The sequence below is a fragment of the Amblyomma americanum genome, chromosome 1, assembly GCF_052857255.1.
Source record: "Amblyomma americanum isolate KBUSLIRL-KWMA chromosome 1, ASM5285725v1, whole genome shotgun sequence".
In the NCBI taxonomy this organism is placed as follows: Eukaryota; Metazoa; Arthropoda; class Arachnida; order Ixodida; family Ixodidae; genus Amblyomma; species Amblyomma americanum.
Window position 1 is genome coordinate 74,798,858 of NC_135497.1, and position 18,618 is coordinate 74,817,475.

At 46.1% G+C, this 18,618-nt stretch overlaps 1 protein-coding gene and 1 long non-coding RNA gene across 6 annotated transcripts; both read right to left on the bottom strand.

Moving 5' to 3' along the window:
- Positions 1–1,955: 1,955 nt before the first annotated feature.
- On the bottom strand, positions 1,956–3,346 carry LOC144113039 (uncharacterized). The gene is made up of 2 exons (XR_013310585.1): positions 3,172–3,346; positions 1,956–2,090 (listed from the first exon to the last, which is right to left on the bottom strand). It is a non-coding gene; the product is annotated as an uncharacterized LOC144113039 (long non-coding RNA).
- Positions 3,347–12,211: 8,865 nt separating this feature from the next.
- fbl (pantothenate kinase 3 fbl) lies at positions 12,212–18,266 on the bottom strand. Of its 5 annotated transcripts, XM_077645925.1 has the most exons (7): positions 18,137–18,170; positions 17,962–18,033; positions 17,660–17,776; positions 17,451–17,579; positions 17,187–17,302; positions 16,109–17,118; positions 14,273–16,051 (listed from the first exon to the last, which is right to left on the bottom strand). In XM_077645925.1, the coding sequence occupies exons 4-7, from the start codon at positions 17,459–17,461 to the stop codon at positions 15,998–16,000; spliced, it is 1,191 nt and encodes a 396-aa protein (XP_077502051.1). In that variant the 5' UTR covers positions 17,462–17,579; positions 17,660–17,776; positions 17,962–18,033; positions 18,137–18,170; the 3' UTR covers positions 14,273–15,997. The 5 variants fall into 5 exon arrangements, with proteins under 5 accessions (XP_077502050.1, XP_077502051.1, XP_077502052.1 ...); XM_077645924.1 differs by having other exon boundaries at positions 12,212–16,051; positions 17,451–17,776; XM_077645926.1 differs by lacking the exon at positions 17,962–18,033 and having other exon boundaries at positions 18,137–18,266.
- Between the last annotated feature and the right edge of the window lie 352 nt (positions 18,267–18,618).

Genomic DNA, 18,618 nt, shown 5'->3' on the forward strand with positions numbered 1-18,618 from the left:
AGTGGGCACAAAAAATGGCAATGCTTTTGCATTGCAAGTTCTGATGGCCTTCGTTTCATACTAAGAATACCAAAGGAAAATCTGTCATTGTGGTCTGAATAAGCTGCCAATGGTGCAGTTGCCATCATAGGAATGGTGGCATGTGCATAGAGCTTGAAATCGGCCTTGGTCATCGTTTGTGGTTGTTTGTATGTGCCAGTATGCCTGCATAATACGCACACTTTTGTTCAGTTAGGTGTCCAAACTATTTCTTCCTTGCAAAGCTCTGATGAGGTTTTTCTGGTAGATGCATAGTTTAACAGATTGGCGATTTTGTGTGCAGCACCATTTTTACCTTGCACAACCCTAAGAGTGATGTACATACATGAATACTTTAGCACAAAAATATGGCAACTTAGAAATTGAGCCAGGAATGTTTCTCAAGACTTGATAAAGATCCACATCCTTCATATTCTTGGTACCTGGATAGTTGAGGTGCCAAATTAACCACTTGTTTGTTACTAGCAAACTCCGTTCTGATGGTACGTACTGCAATATTGCTGCAAAAGCAGCGCTTCTGTACCCTTCTCCCCCACTCCTCGGTTTCATGAGCCGGTTGCAAAGCGAACCATTTCGTGGATTCGGCCCGTGGTGTCCCTCTAGCACAAGTGGGGAACCTCCTCGTGCACCCACCTAGCTTGGGTGCTGCCCATTCACCTTCACACCGAGAAGCCGGATAAAATAGCAAGAAGGCAGGTGGTAGTTCTGGAGAATGGCCGTGGGTAAATGGGTGAGCAATACACCAAGCACCACTATAGTCTCGTACACCTCGGGAGTGTAGCGGCTTTCCCCCCATCAAAGGACGCCCTTCCAGCCAACAGCGTCGGTCGATTCTCGCTGCCCTGCTAGCGTGACAATGCAGTAAGCGGCGCCACAATGGAGAGGGGGGTCTATCCCTGACCATAGAGGGAAGAGATCATCCCCTTCCATCTACCACTTCCTGCTTAGTCACACTAGCAGGGTCATGAGAATCTGCCTATGCCATTGGCTGGAAGGGGTCCTTCGACGGAAAAAAGGCGTATTTTATCTGGAACTCCCGGGCCAGCAAGGTACCCGAAGGGTGCACCTTCGGACGCCTCCCGAATTTTCCGCACCATGCTTGCACAAAGGCAATTGGTGAGCTGTCGCCGTAAAAACGGCGGCACAATCGAATTCAAATACTCTGTGGAAAAGCTGGCTGCCCACCAGAGGCACCAACTACCTCTCCACCCTCGAGAAAAATTGTGTTGGCTTCGTACACGCAAGAAACAAGCTTGAAAGTATTCACAAGAGTAAAAGTAATCATCAAGGGCTCAGATCATCCCGTAATTTTTTGGTATACAGTCTGGACTATTCATGTTTAAAAGTTGAAATTTCATGCTTTGTAGGCTATTCATAGCTGACGTGACATTGTTTAGTGTCCCCACTCTTCAGTATTCATTGTGCTGTTAGTGGTATGTTCAAGCAATAATGGGGCAAAAAAAGGTATACTTTCTCGAGTTTGCGCGCCATGTATTACTGCTTGTCTAATTATCTGTCCAAGTAGACAAGTTCTAATGGTTCATAACATCCTTTTCTAGCATTTCTGAAATGTTACTCAAACATTGACACGATCCCTAGAAAGAAAAAAACCATAGGGAATCAGCCTATCAGATTGACAGCTATAGATGTGTCAGTGTACTGGTCGTATAGGCTTAATGGAATATTTGTCTTATAGGTCAAATAGTGTATTAGTATATACCAACAAGTCTATAAGACCAGTACGCTGGCACACAAATAGGTGTCACTAATCTGATAGGCTACTGGTTTCCCAATTGTTTTGTAGGTCTTATCCATGTATGTGTCATTGTGTCTGTTGGTTCAGATTTCAGGAAGGTATGGACAGCAATCTTGTCCCTCCAGAGCTCAGAAGTTCCAGGAATGGAGTTAGGCAGCTGTTTCATGTATGCACAATTTAATACACAATGAGATCAGCAATGCATAATGGAACATCACAACTGAGTGCAAGTAGAGGTGGACTGCAAGATTGTGAGCTCTGGCCCATTGGTGTAGTCTTTACAAACCTAAGGCATCTGAAAAATAAAGCACAATGCAGTTTGCGAAATAAAAAATTGACCTCAGGGACAGGAGACACATCACTTATTCAAAAAAGTACTTCATGCCACTGATGCATGCATGCAAATTCCTCGGTGCATTAAATAAATCTCCAATACCAGGTCAACGCACGGCTGGTCTCTCCTGGTGATGGAACCGCGTGTTTGGAAGAACTGTTCGAAAGCTCTTGCAGGCAAATGAGCCTGGAAAACGCCCTGTCCACTCTGTTTTCAGCTCCAACGAGATTATGAGCAAGCTACGGTTGTCGGTAGGGCGCGTGACTCGGCATGCTTGGCGTTGCACGATCTGATACGCGTCGATACAGTCTCTTGACACTACTTTTAAGTTTGATACACACCTGTGCTAGACGAGTACACAGGCTGCCGACCACCGAGGCGGCGTGCGATAGTCGCGTCGGAACCGAATGTAAAGCGTTCAGAGCATCCCTCTAACCTCGAAAGGCGGTGTAATCACCTTATAGAGGTGTGGCCCAATCTTAAAAAGCCACGGCAAGACGTTACATGGACGCGTATCCACGTGGAGGGGTGGCGGGGCGCCGTTATTGCGCAACGCCAACGAGGGAACTGCCGAGCTGTAGCGAGCGTAGCCAGCAAGAACGAAGCTAGTCACGGTGCAAGTTTAGCACCTTACACGCCGGCGAAACGAGCGTTACTTTTGACTCTGCTATGCGAAATACAAAATGGGGTAGACAAGGCGTATCTCAGCGGCACCACTGACGGAAAATTGGGACTGGAATAGACTGCGAGCCCGGCTGCGAGCGCGAACTTGAACCAATCTTCCGGGCTGAGCCTCCAAGGCACGACTTGCCACTTGAGGAATGCAGACAGCAGCACAGCAGAAGGCAAAATTAAGGCTCAAAAGTTTAAATAACCCACTCAAGAAATTGTGCTTACAATACTAAAACTCTCCACCGCGTTTCCTCATACGGCGCGATTCAATTCCTTTGTTCGCGTGGCAACGCCGTTAGCAACGCAAAGCCACAGCGCAAAATGAATAGCAATAACCACCAGCCCGCGGTTGCAAGTAATGCATACGCACCTCATTAAAAGCCGAACGAGCGCTGGAATGTTGGCATCCATGACAAGCATCTTGTAGAACTTTGAATTCACGGCAACATTTCCTCCAGGTACGGCAGCGAAAACCGCGACTGACGCTACTTTCGCTACTGACGCGCACATACGCAAACCGAAAAATCAAAACAGCGACACAGTGTTGCCCCTCTTTGACTACGAACTAAGACCGTTTCGCTAGATTGTGCATAAAACTCAGCCGATAACTGAAAAAAAAAATGCTAGTAAAATAAACAAAAACTCATTGCGTTATTGCATAATTTCTAACTAAAAACCAAAATAGACAAAAAAGGTTCACCAGAGGTGGGCAGATCACTGATCTCCTGGTCGCTTCGTTGCAGGTGGCGAGTGGCTCTATTTTCATCCCCCTCTGGAAAAATGTTGGGTGGGGAGGGGCTTGCCTTCCCTGTTCTGGCGTCGCTGCACACTGGCCTTGTTTTTACCGATATCCTCGGTGTATGGTTTGGCCTGATCGAGCAGTGTGCCCTGTGTTAGTGGCGAATAGTTAGTTTCCTAGACGAATTTTGGCACTGAGCATGTAATCAATGGCTGACACGAGCCAAGAGATTTAGTTTAAAGGTTCCATGGAAAAAAGCTATGGAAAAGTGCTTGAAGTAAACGTGCTGGCACTCTGCCGCGGTGACTCAGTGGATGTTAATCCATAAACGACGCTGTAACGTCTCTAAAAAGTTAGAGAAGTTCTGTCCTAAATTCTGTTATAGCTCATTACTCTTTAGATGCTGAGCATTAATTGTTGATGACGAAACACTGTGTTACATTTGCATGTGAATTATCGGCTCATATATCTAATGTTAATTTGTAGTGATATCTAGCATAGCATGTTTCGAACATAGAGATAATACCAATTTTTGAAAACTAAACATTTCGTCAGAATTGCCTGTCTGGTTGGGTTTCATAACTTATAATAAATTCTGACACGTCTCCAACCAAAAAAAAGTTTTGGTTCGAGACCTGTAAGAGTTTATTATAAGATATCAATTTTTGTTTAGTTTAATGTGCCAACAGATTAATGTTTTGAACATGGCAAATATGGTATTGGTAAAATTTTAACATTCGGCTGCCGTTCTCACAACAAATAACGTTATTCCAGCATTCGTAACAAATTACGTTATTGTAACATTTTGCCAGTGGGTGATTCCAAGGCTGCTATGTCATTTTGTCAGACCACGGCAGCTCTGCGAGCCATGGACAAACCGTTGGCACCTGAAGCAGCGGCGGGGGTGGGAGATGTACGAACGGACAGATATTTTCGTGTATCCTGCGTCTACTGAGTCAGGCAGTGTGCAGGAGGCAAAGGTGAGGATATGTGCTTAGTGGGGATATCCTTGTTATCTTTCCGGATTTTTATCCCGTGTACGTACATTGTTTGTGTTTTGTTCCTTTAGTAATTCCAATGTTTCTTACCGACAACCCGGTCGGTAAGTTGCGAGGACGTCACAACGTGACCTAGCTCGACCAATCGTTAATTTTATGGCCACCTGCCACGGTGGGCAGGTTGTCACCTAAGGTGGGTCATCAGTTCGTGACATGGACGGACGCAGCTTTTTTTTTTTTTTTTGAACGGGACCTCTAATGCTATCGCAGTAAAAACACCCAGCAATACGTCGGCAAGCCGGGCGGTGCATTCGTGGGCGGAACGTGGTCCCGACCTGTAATTTTTTTTTTCTGGCGCGCACAGGTGTCTAAATTGAGAGGGAAATGAGGGTGGGTCGTTTTTAATCGCTTTCAATATCTATCGCACTCGCTTTTCTTACTTTGTGTGCACATATCGTTGCAGGGACCCGTTCAGCTATGCACTCCGTATCTCGCCAGCTGGACCCAATGGGCACTGAAACTCCCTTGGATGTCCTGTGGATGTCTGGGACGTCCATGGGACATCCAAGAGAGTTAAAGTGCCCATTGGGAACACTCAATGGTGTTCGTTGTTCTACGACTGCTGGGCGTTATTTAGCTCATACATGCAGACTACCTCGAAAAGATAGCCAAAATATATCGCTGCTTGCAGGCTCTAGCTACCCAAGAAGCATGATTAGTTTTCTGTCGATTAAAATATATAACTGCTGAGTAGCACGCAATGTCCACGGCGCTTTCCTGACAAACGACAGTGAAGGTGCTCCGAAAGCCAGTTTTCATGGCAAAGTACGCGCGCGCGTCACTTCCGTTTTCTGTAGCCAATCAGAGGCGAGGGCCGTATACCGTTCCTCATGATATGATGCTTCTCATGAACTGCTTAGCATAAACAGCATCACCGCACTCTCCTCGCCTTCATTAAATCGGCCCACCTTTTCTCCTTCATTTAACACCCACCCACTCTTTTCTCTTCCCAACTCCCCTTATGCCCAGATGAAATAAACAACGCAATAAAAATGAAAACAGCCTAAACGCAGAATTTGTGTAGGAAGAAAAGAAATAAGGCCAGTATTTTGACTTCGATCCGCGCGGGCGCTGGTGCATTGGAAGCAGTTAACTGTAAAGGAGTGCAGGCACCTATTTTTTGGCTGCGTGTTTTCTTCTTTGTAATGATGCATATGGCGAAATTCATAATGGATCACCGCGTGGTATTCTTCTATGACCGCGCTAAATAATCTATAAACGAATTTCTTTTCTCACGTGTTTCGGTTTCAACGGCTGAGCGATGGCTATGAGGCTGTGATGCCCAAGGTGACCAAAGGTCACATGCGTGAAGCATGAAGAAAACTGCGGCATAATCGCTGCTTCGTCGTTTTAATTCAATGCAGTGCCAAAGCTTGCCTTCCTCAAGAGCCGGAATCGCAAAGAGTGAAGAAGCAGTGATTATATTGCTGTTTTCTTCGTAGATATTGCTCGGTTGTTGAAACCGAAACAGGTGAGTGCTGAAATTCAATTATCAATTGTTTAGCGATCGTAGGAAGAAAACATGTACGTGAAATTTGGCATCCATGCTCTTTTAACTTTTTTTTCGTGGAGGAAGGCGAGGATTTTCGAGAGGCCGCTGCGTGCCTGCGTCACATTTTCACTCCCTCCTTTATCCCTTCCCTTACGGCGCGGTTCAGGTGTCCAACGATATATGAGAAAGATACTGCGCCATTTCCTTTCCCCCAAAACGAATTATTATTATTGTAGCGGGAGCTACACTAGGCTATGATAATAATTTCTTTTTTTTGGGGGGGGGGGGGAGGAAATGGCGCAGTATCTGTCTCATATATCGCTGGACACCTGAACCGCGCCGTAAGAGAAGGGATAAAGGAGGGAGTGAAAGAAAAAAGGAAGAAAGAGGTGCCGTATTAAAGGGCTCCGGAATAATTTCGACCACCTGGGGAACCAGTCGAGCATGTCGCGGTACACGCGATAGGAAAGTTGTGCGCATGCGCCTTTACCATGGTACACGGGAGAGACCAGTTGTGCGCATGCGCCGTTACCATGGCAACCGGGGAGGAAAAGAAGGTGCGCCGCCCGCATCGTCGCCGCCGCTCTTTATTCCGTAGTACCTCCTTTATCCCTTCCCTTATGGCGCGGTTCAGGTGTCCGCCGATATGTGAGACAGATACTGCGCCATTTCCTTTCCCCAAAAACCAATTTAACCTTACGATTGCGGTCCGCGGTGTCGGTCTCCACGGCAGGCGCCACATTAATCACGCCTACCGTTCCACTGAACGCATCAAAGTGCACCGGCGTTTTATGATATATAATTGGTTTTTTGGGGAAAGGAAATGGCGCAGTATCTGTCTCATATATCGTTGGACACCTGAACCGCGCCGTAAGTGAAGGGATAAAGGAGAGAGTGAAAGAAGAAAGGAAGAGGTGCCATAGTGGAGGGCTCCGGAATAGTTTCGACCACCTGGGGATCTTTAACGTGCACCGATCCCGCACAGCACACGGGCGCCTTAGCGTTTTTCCTCCATAAAAACGCAGCCGCCTGGGTGTTTTATGAAAATTTGGTTTTGAGGGAAAGGAAATGGCGCAGTATCTGTCTCCCTGTATCGGCGGACACCTGAACCGCGCCGTAAGGGAACGGATAAAGGAGGGACTGAGAGAAGAAAGAGGTGCCGTAGTGGGGGGTTCCGGAATAATTTCGACCACCTGGGGATCTTTAACGTGCACTAACATCGCACAGCGCACGGGCGGCTTAGCGTTTAGCCTCCATCGAAACGCAGCCGCCGCGGTCGGGTTCGAACCGGGGTACTCCGGATCCTAGACTGGAAGGATTGACCTTGTGTATCTGAGAGAAAGCAACCAGTCTAAATACTATGTAGGCAGCATTGAGACAGCTGCATGTTACTTTACCGATCATCGGGCAGTGTTTATCTCTGTCAAAACAATTGAATAAATGTGTCTCACCGAATACTTCTTCAATGCTTAACATTTTAGTCACAACAACAAACTCGACAACATGCGTCACCAGCGGAGAACTACAGTTCTCGCTACGTATATTCTGGTATAGCTGAGCTAAGCCGCTGCCAATATTTATTATGAGGGGCCCTCCAGCAGTGAAGCTCCGCCCACATTCGGGAAGGCCGCACAGAATTCTTCCACAAAAAAAGTAGTCCGTTATTAAACCTTCCCTTGTTACCGAACAATAAGTTAATCGCAAGAAGAAAACGTTATAAGCTTTAGAATTCTGATGCATGGCTTGTTTAATAAAGCGAAACGTTAAAAAGCTGATTTCGTTTACTGTTGTGATTGGCTAGTGGAGTAATACAGGACGTCTCGGACCGTGACCCAGTGTCAACAGCTGCTGTTTTTTGAAGCGATAGCTTCATTACGCCATTAAAGCCAAGGTCACCGGGCCAAGCCCGAGCCGTTAATGCGCATGCGCAGTAGCTACAGGTGCGCTGCGCATGCGCAGTTGGGCAACAGATGCGCGTCATTGCTCGGCCACTTTATAAACAATAAAGGGTGCGAAGCGAACGTTCCTCAGATTAACGATGGGTGAAGAAGCGGAAAGTCCGCGTGTATACTGCGACCGACATCAACGGCGACTGCGGGAAGCCACGTCGACGGATCCTGAAGTTGTGGCGTGGTATAAGGCGAGCCGACAACCAGCCCAAGAAGCCAGGCAGGCCTTACGTCCGGCTTCAAAATAAAATGGTTGTAGTTTAGCTCAGCTAGGCGTCGTTATGCAAGCGAAAGGTTTTGTGTTTTGTCGCGCTGTGGTTTAAGCCAGGTTAGGCTCAACGACGAACATATGGTTTGCATTTATTTTTTATTCCTGATTATTTAGTCTTACAGACGCGTCATTGCATGCGCAGTGCATGAAAGTGAATTCTGCATAGAATGCATGTGCACTTTGAAGCGTTCAGCGGAACGCTGCTTATGTTCGATATGACGCCCTGTCGCCAAGAAGCAAAGCTCCCGGCCGGGCAAGGAGTGACGTGTGTCACGTGGCTACCACACCTCCACCACTTGGAAGGTCAAACTGCGGCGCCGATGACCTTGGCTTGAATAGGTCAGCAAAGCTTTCGCTTTAAAATGTGCCGTAATTTCCTCTCCTGAATTCTTTCCTTCCTCCATGCTCAGGAAGGAGCGTCCGGCGATAACCTTGAAGCGCAGTCATAAAAAGTCAAAAGGATAGTCTAAATGAAAAGCTGGCGGCACTGCTATTCATCCACCATGGAGGAGCGCAGGAATGCCGGGAGAACGAGGTTGCTTACTTGGCTATTGTTAGGCACAAATCGTGGATTCAGCCGTAAAATCACGACTATTCTCGAGGCAAACCTCGGAAGAAATGATGCGAAAGTTTCCATACCGGTCTAAATAAGAACTTTCACTTGCGCTAAATCTATTGGTGTAAAAAGTTTTGAAAACACCTAATCTGCGCACAGAGGAGAGCATCGCGGCGTAAGTACCAATTTCAAGGTACAATCCACGCTTCTGCCTAACTCTAGCCAAGCCTAACACGAAACATCTTCCCGGCATTCCCGTGGTGGATGAAGTGCTCTTTAAGAAACTCGCACACACAGCGGCGCTAGCTTTCCTTCTAGGTAATATTTAGAAACTTCTAGGTAATATTTAGAAAGGCAGAATGAACTATCACTATGAAATAATGGAAGACGAAAGAAAACAAAACAATTTTTTTCCTTGCTTTTTTTCTTCTTACATTGTATATGCCATACGTTGAATACGTGGGAATATATAAACTGATTCTGCATCACCTCCGCTTGCGCTTAGCTTGTGGAATTAGACTACTAACTGTAAGAAATGGTCATCGTGGTATCACGGGCGTTTGCATTTAGGATGCATGTGGCAAAAACGACGCAACATTGCTTCGCCTATATGCACTTATATTATTCAGCAACTCTACTGCCAAGCAAAACAGAGTACCTGATAATCTACACCTGGCTGTATTTAGTGCATTTTGGTATTTTTATAATAGTGTGTACAAGATTTCGACGAATATGAAAAACGGTTGTAAGCTTATATATATTGCAACCCCCCCCCCCCACACACACACAATTTTCATGGACATCGAGATTGCTGACCTCGATACACTACTCGCAATCAGTACGATTATAGTAAAAGTCTTCAAGGTTACCATAAACCAACCATTCTTCACCAATGTTCTTACTTTCAAACGACTAAAAAATGATTTTCACTAACGCCATACATACAGTTCAAATGACGATGCAGCTCACGCCGAGAAAAAGAAAAAATTTGGATGCCACTTGCCGGGAAAATCTCGAGAAGGATCATGCTTCCACATGTTGCAAATTACCTCCTAGTAGCACATACGGGGCAGTACAAAATGTCAGACAGGACGAGCGCTATATTCGCGTGATGTCCAAAACTTCATTGCTCTTGGTGGCTTTTTATTCCTCCTGAGCGTCGGCATTCGTTACGATTTACATCTCTTTAACCCGCTGCGGTGGCTCAGTGGTTAGAGCGCTTGGCTACTGATCCAGAGTTCCCGAGTTCGAACCCGACCGCGGCGGCTGCGTTTTTATGGAGGCAAAACGCTAAGGCGCCCGTGTGCTGTGCGATGTCAGTGCACGTTAAAGATCCCCAGGTGGTAAAAATTATTCCAGAGCCCTCAACTACGGCACCACTTTCTTATTTCACTCCCTCTTTTATCCCTTCCCTTACGGCACAGTTCAGGTGTGTCCGCCGATATGTGAGACATAAGATACTGCGCCATTTCCTTTCCCCAAAAACCAATTATTATACATCTCTTTACATTGGTAGCGAGGTCTTTTTTTTTTTTTTCACAGTAGATTCAGAAGACACTTCAGCACTCGGCACTATATCAAGCGCACGCATGCATTCTTGCTTCGTTGTTCTATTTAATATATTTTTTCTTAGGATTTCATATCTTTCAAGTGATGTTCTCAACGTTTACTTGTGGATGCGTGTTTGGCGCACAAAGCACGTAGCAGAAGCAAGCCCAGGTCTGCATGCGGCGCAAACTATTTAGATGCATGTGTATGTGGAGGTCGGCGACACAGACGACCTTCGTCTGCTTCAGTGAAAGCAAGTGTTCCTATATATGAAAGCTTCAGGTCAGCGTCGCCTATACCACAGCATCTGTAGCATTGCCGTCTGTTTGAATAGGGTGACTTTTGAGGCAAGCTGAATTATCCCCAATATTTCACAGACCTACACCTGCTATCTTCTCCTTCAGGGACTCCGGAACTTTTTTTTTGAGTGGTAAAGGGGGGGGGTCATGACTGAGTTAATTTTATTTATTTATTTAATGTTCCTTTACATAATAAATTTTAAGGGATCTGCAAGTTATATTTTTTATTTTTCAATGTTCAAAGGTTGACGAAAACTGTCACGTTGTGGTGACGACACTCCAGCAGACACGAAGACAACAAAAAGGCTTCCAAAAGATACTGTTTAAGGGGCTGACTCCCGCCCACTAAGAACTGAGTGACTCGGTGGCGGCAATAGTCACAAGCGCGCTGGGCGGTCATCGAACTGCATGCAGTTCTTGGCCGCACTCAATTTAAAGCTGGCAAGGAACCTTCCAGATAAAGAACCAACAGCAACTACAACAATCTGGAAAAATGTGGAACCATTTGCACGTGGCCACGATCAATGGAGGTAAGTCTGGTCGCATCTCGCATTACAAAACAAAATTATAAAGCTGCGTGCCGGGGGTTTTGAATGCGAACGATCAAACGGTGCAAAGATTCACGGCAGTATAAAACGAATTGAAATGGGCAGCTTTAAATGGATGCACGAGAGTGTTCAATTGATTAAAAAAGTTTGTGCATAGTTCGTTCAATTTTTTGGTAATCATGATCATGTACACGGGTCAGACAGTCGACTTCTGTTTGGACATGACTGGTTTATGTTACTCATATGAAATGCTTTACAACTGGCTACGAAGCCAAGTAACTCAGCTCCACTGTGCTTTGCATTAAGAGTCCTAGAACTGAAGTGTTTCAATGGTCAGAAATCTGATCCAAGTGCAAGCAAGTGGAGAGTGGAAGGGGGGGGGGGGGGGGGACACCTGCCCCCTCCTGTTCCGGGGTCCCTGGCCCTTGGCCTGTTCTTGCATACCCACTTGTCCATCCTAGTGCACAACGATGGCATTAATATCGCTTGGTAAATATCACAAACAGAGAAGCAGCAAAAGACGCGGAAGAAAAGGCAATCTGCAGCGAGCAGCAGTAGGAAGAAGGGGAGGGCAGCCTGCCTCCTTCAAGTGGGGCGCTGAACAGCCCCTGCTTGCGCCACTGTACAATATTCTGGTACAAAGTGCTATGAACATGTTTTCAAAATAATAAGCAAAATGATAAAACAGCAAAACGCATGAAACCAAAACCTAAACTGGGCTTTGACCAACACATTGTATGTGATAACATATCAACCAATAGATACCTCTAACATAGTGCGTGCCGCTTCCGCGTACCGCGAGGCACCACTGCGCATGCGCAGATTGTCCCGAGGGTGCCACATTCCTGTGAACAGTGCTGTGTTTTGTCCCTTCTTTGTTTGGCTTTGAGCCGTTGTGCTGTTTTACAAGAACGCACGCAAGCTTGTCCGCAAAACGCACTCTGATTGTGGCCATAAAATTGGAAATTTTATGATTCATTTGCTTTGACACCAAACATGGTCCAGCTGCAAATTTTGACACAACGGACAAGACGTCTTGATTGAGGAGAACCTACAGTCAAGGTTTTAGTAAAAAGGCCCTGCAGTTGCCGTTCAACACATTAAAGGCCAAATAAATGCCAGCTGGCATCACTGATCATTGAAAGTGACAACTGCAAAGCCTTTGGTGAACATGTATTTACAGTGTTGTTACCTTTGGCAAGAAGCATCGGCAGTTGTGGGCTTCACATGAGCTCCAATATGAAGGTCCATACACGTGAATCCTTTGCAGCGCAAAGGAGGCACGAGCGATGCACAACCTGCCAATGCACTTTCAAAAGGCACTAGCCATACCCTGCTGTATAACTCTGCACTCCAGCAGTTTATATCATTAATTTTAGGTGTCATGCTAACAGCCCCAGGTATTAGGAGTCACTTTTGTGCTAGTGTTTTCAATCAGTTTACCTTTACTGCAACCTTGAGCTCTATGCACACTACTTTCCATACTATATGGGAATCTTTGGTTATGAACTTCATTTTAGTTACAAAACAGTGCCACTAACTTTAAGCAAAGAATCCTCAAAATTTGAAAGTTGTCGCCGAAGCTCCCTTCACATATTAACCAGTTTTGCAACTACACCAAAACAACAAGGCATGGCTGTTTCAGCACATCAAACAGCCTTGGGAAAACAGAAAAAATTCAACTTTGATGCATTCTTGCACTGCCGGAAGGAACCATAAACTATGCAACCATGATGGACGCCCAGGTAGAAGCAGGAAAATGGTTACACAAGTACTTTTGTGTGTTCAATAGAGCCAGTGATAAAGTGCCTAAACATTCAATATTTGCATTCATGGAGGCAAGCTGTGCAGCACAGCAAGCTAGCAGAATATAATTATATCGCAGTTGAGACTGACAGTAGAAAATGCAAAGGTACTTTGTCTGTCTCACTATGCATCGTTTTTGTGGTGAGAAGGAAAATAGCCTTGAACTCTGCACACCCAATGCCACTCCTCCCTTGCCGAGGCATGGTACATCAGAATACGTATTGCTACCTGCTGCACGACGAAGTAGCTGCAAAGCGCCTTGAGTCAAGATGCAAGGTCGTCTGGCTACCACTGTGTTGTTCTTACTGCAGTAACTATTATCGAAAGCAGGAAAAAAATTAGCTCCAGAGCAGTGCGAAGTTCATCAGTAGCCGCATATTTGCGGGTACAAGCTGCCTCATTTGTAGCGCTTCCCATCAGACGAAAACAAGCGACATGTCTGAATTGTAAGCACCAACCAAAAGTGTTTTGCCCTATCGGCAGTGTCTCGTGCTTGCTCTGAACATTTTGTTGGTGGAGAACGGGCAGTCAAAAATTTAATACCCATGCATAAGTTGGGCGATGAGCGGAAGATACTACCAGCAGAAAAAGTTCATGGGATGCTGGTTAGGTGTAACAAAATATGCATGCGCCACCTGATGGTAACGATACCTAATAAATTGGTTGTCAACTTATTAGGTAGTGAGGAAGTGGTACATAGATGTTTTTTTCAAGAACACGCATTCGGTAAACTTTTGCTGCCAATAGTACATGTTAATGTGGCTATGTGAACAACAGCTATTCCTGGAAATACCCGAATTTTTCCATATCAAGTGCACTAGAAAAAAAAGTGTTGATAAAACCGACTTTCGCTCAGGTCATAACTGACAGGAGATATATTGTGACAACTCCATGCCATAGCTGCTCAAACAGTAAACCGAGTGCATGCACAATCGGTGAACTCAACAAATTCAGAGCGAATAATATTGCATTTAAAGCAGTCGTCAAGAAATGGCTACCTTTGCTAGTTTCCAATTCAGACCTGTTACCAGAGTCTATATCTAGAACTTTGGCAACTACCATAAAATGTGGATAAACAGCTGCTCGGTATCTCTCGCCTCATTTCCATCGCGGCCAGCGGTATACGCGCCACCACTTTGTACCACATAGTATTATATAGGTTACTCACAATTCTTACTGAAATACACATATGCCTCCATCATTCACCGAAGTTCCCAACATTTTAATGGCAAAGCATTATAAGGCTCATCAGCAACGAAACCCAGTGTTGGCATTGACCAGCAGCAGTGGTCCCAGAACTCCCAGACAACATCACTGTGGTGTCAAAACTTTCTCCCGAAGCTGCGGGGAATTGAACCCAGGACTTTCAGATAACGAGGTGAGCACACAGCACATAAGCCAAAAAACCGCACTGTTTCTTGGCAAACAAACGTGAACCTAGTATATGCGGTGCCTTATGACTGCATGCTAATGAGTAGGTGTGTCATTAGAAAGAGAAAAAAAAATAATAATAAAAAAAATTAAATAATGCTTTCACATTCCAGGCATGTAAGTAGACTGAAGTGCCCTCCGTAATTTTTTTGACTGAAAGGCTGCACTGCTGCTTGAAAAGCATTTTCTCTCAATCAGGCACTTTCAGAACACAAAACAATGAATGCGTAAGCTCCGAAATGTTGAATGGTGCCACTTGCATCTTGTTCCGTAAATGCGACTCCACATACTAGCATGACGGTTGTTGCTAGCCTAGACACTAGATGGCACCACCTTCCAAATATGGCACCACCCTTGATGAAGCAGTCTATAGTGAGGCAGCTCCCTTTTGTTGTTTGTACAATATATAAGCACAGTTCCGTTTCCACTTCCCTCCAGGAGGTTTTAATACTCACAATAGGGAGTATTCACTGACGTCACAGCGGCCATAATTTTGTTGTCTGTGGAGTACTGCACAAGACCGCCCCCGTGAATAACGGGATTATCGCCTCCTGCTCTGGCCTGCACTGCTGACGCTACGCACTAGACAACAAAATGGCACATATGACGTCATGTGAATATCCCGTATACCTGGCAAGTTAGGCTGCATGTGTCTTCAAAAGTGCATAAAATAAGTGCGACAGCATAATAAGCAATCAGCTTTCACATTTGCTACAAGATGGTGGAGGTGATTTATAACACAAACGGAATATTTACCTGACATTTTTCACACAAAAGTTTTGATGATTTTTTTATTTTGAACATACATTGAATAGTCTCAATATTTCATCTTTTGATCGATTGTTCACAACTGCCGTAATACTATGGCACTTGTGTGGTCTTGGAAAGTATTTTGTGCATAATAATGACTTGCCTGTACTCCTCATAAAAATAAAGGCAGAAAAGTGCAAGCACAACAGGAAAAAATAACATCAATCCTGCCTGATATTATGCTGCATACTTTGTCTGAATATATAAAATTCACAAAATGAAAATGGTGCTAAAAGTATGAAACAGACATGCCCATTCCTAAAGCTGTCCTTAAAATGCACACCCAACTGTTAACTGAGAATACCTTTTGGAATACTACTGAGATTTACACAATAACATCCCATAATGTACAAAAACCTATCAGATTCGGAGACTCAAAAAGCACTGTTCCCTGAAGGAGCTCATGCAGTGATAACTTGGAGCAAATATCAACACCTGTCCAAGGCCCGCATGGCACCGATGCCATCAAGAGGTGGCTGGCACTCTGGATCGTGGGATTTGCACAGCAAACTGACAAAAGATTACGCACGGAGTGGCACTCTTGATCAGCATGCTAAGCTCATCAAGGCTGGCCTAATGGCTGTGCAACAGTGGGCCCCACTGGGTGCCTGTCATGCCAGACCAGCTCTCGACCAAAGGCTGCCTATATCACAGGAACGTGCCGCACCAGAGCAGCGTGGAATGTATGGCTAGCTGCAGGTCTTCATCAGCTCCAGGAGGCAGCCAACAGCACCAAAATAGCCCTGCGGTAGAAGACAGGTTAGTGGGTGCACTCCTGCAGTGTAGGGGCTGTAGCTTACCTCGTGCTCCAGAAAGAGGGCCTTGAGGGTGCCTTTGGACCAGAACTGCATGGCATATGCCAGCATGCGCATCGAGATGGGGTTCACCCGCAGGAAGTTGCCCACAAAGACAACACGGGAAATGCCCTCGTTGATTGCACACATGCGGGCAATGGAGCCAATGTTGTTGGTGATGGTAACCAGAGTTGCCCGGGCAAGGTCCTCCCGCGAAGCAGCCTCTCGCCGTGCCCTGCAATTCATATTCCCAAAACTGCTGGCCACAGTGTCAGCACGGAGGTCAAACTTTGGATAATCCCCACCATAGATATCACGCACAAGCTTGTCAACATGAGTGCTGTCCCCCCTTTGAGCAAGTTCAATGGCCTCTTCAAAAGTTTCACATCCGGTCAGCAGACAACAGAGGCCAAGAAAAGTGCCACCACCGAGACTAGTGCCAGTCACACGGTGATACTCGGTAGGCGACCGCACCGCCAGGATGCTCACTCCTGAACCAATGTTTACCACAAGGTATGGGTAGGGATTGCTGAAGTCATATGGCATTTTGACACACCGTTCCATAGGGCTGCTGTAGTAGTAGCATTCACGGCTGTTATGGGCTTCCATGTAGTGGATGCCACGGATAAGAGAGTCCATCTCATCAAACTTGTGTAGGCCCAAGCCCACCTCAGTACGAAAGTCATGCTCAAACTTGTGGGCTCCACCTCCTGTGGCACACACAGTAGAGGCCAAACTGGCGATCCCCTTGGCTTTGGCAAGCTCCAAGAAGCGGGGCATCTCACTTGTAGGGAAGCGGATGAAATGCAAGGTGCCCTCGATGCCTCCTACCTCAACACCGTCCATCTGCAAATGAACATCTCGCTTGCCTGACTGGCCGTAGGCAGCATTCTTTTTCAGGTAGTGCTTGATGCGTTCCAGGGCTTCTGTTGTCTCTGGTCCATCCTCCACTGCAGGCTCGAAGTAAACCAGTTTCACCAGGGTGCCTCCAATGTCCATGCCAAACCAGGGCATGGCTGCAGAAGGAGAGAAGTGGAGCGCGAGTTTCAGCGCAGGCACGGACAGAACGAAACTCGTAACTTACGCGGCTGCGGGGAGGGCACCCGGGCAGCAGGTGTAGCGTCCCCGTTTACGCTGGCCATGACCGCTCTCCTGCCATCCGAATCTAGCCCAGTTCTCGGAACGGCTGCTGACCAGTCCCTGGAACACGCAACACGCAACAGGTCGCGATGCGCCACAGACACGCATATGTCCGCCAGCGCTCCATTGGTGGTCAAGCCCCATGAAACACACGCATGCCAAGAGCGCAAAAGGCCGCCGTAGTGCGGACGGTGAAAGTAAAGCTTACGACAGACTCATGACGTTCCGGAAAAAGAGGCAAGTAAAGATCCACACGTCTTCCTCGGGAGCTCCGACGCAAACTGGTAATCGCGCGATCTTTCGCGAGTTCTCGGATGGGAAATGTTTCCCCTTCAAGCTGTGAAAAAAACGTAGCAGATGGAAGATTATACGCAGGCCACGTGGGACAGCGCTCAAGGCTGGATATAGTGACGTAACTGGTGTTTTCAAGGTTTTTCCTCTTGCCAATGCAGGCGTCGCACGGCCACCAGTCCCAGTACTTCCTCACGAGGCAACCTCCTTGTCTAAGGAGGCCACCATTTACCACAAAGGTTACTGCAAAGAAGGTACCCGCTCAGTCAACCTCCACAATTCTGCCGCGCTGCTTCGCACGCATGACATAAACTGAAGTTTTGAATGAAACTTGAGAAAGTCATGTCACTTTCCGGCTCACATGCAAGAGAGGAAAACACAGCAGCAGCAAAGTTTCCTCAAAAGCGCTACATATGTACTACCCTCACCGATTAATTCGGCACAGACGTTGACACACCGCTTTACAACGGCGCTACATCGACACACTATGTGCTGACGACCTAAAACAAAGTAAAGGTTGACATTCTTAACGCTCGCAGGAAGCCCGCATACGCTACAAGATTATTCCGCGGACAGGGAAGTATTTTAGCTGATACTTCTTACCAGACGACAAAAGTTAGGCCACCATTTTCTAGACGCTCCCCACACAAGACTCGAAAAAAGCCGTAGAAAGCGGTATATAAAAATTTCGCTAAAATATGCTTTGAAGCAACTTTTAATAGTTGAAATTCATATAAGCATGTTTACAAATCTGTAAATGTATTTTCCTTAAACTTTGCGCAGTCCTCGCCCAGGGTTGCCTCTAGTAGCGCAATGACCTCGACCAACGTTTTGTTTTCACATGTGTTTTCAGAATGTGGGCTACATCGTGATGTGGGCATGTGGGAAGCAGTGGGAAGAAGGAAACAGTGGACTAATGGATAAGGCTGAACCCTTTAAATTGGGCGGTGGCTCACGCCACCTAGCCATGACTCGTAAAATTTCACTCGTCTTTATTTTAGCCTCCAATCAGATAACCTCCGCTTGATTATTTTTACCCGTTTAAAATATATTTTTTATCCACTGTCCTTAAACCAAATGCTTTG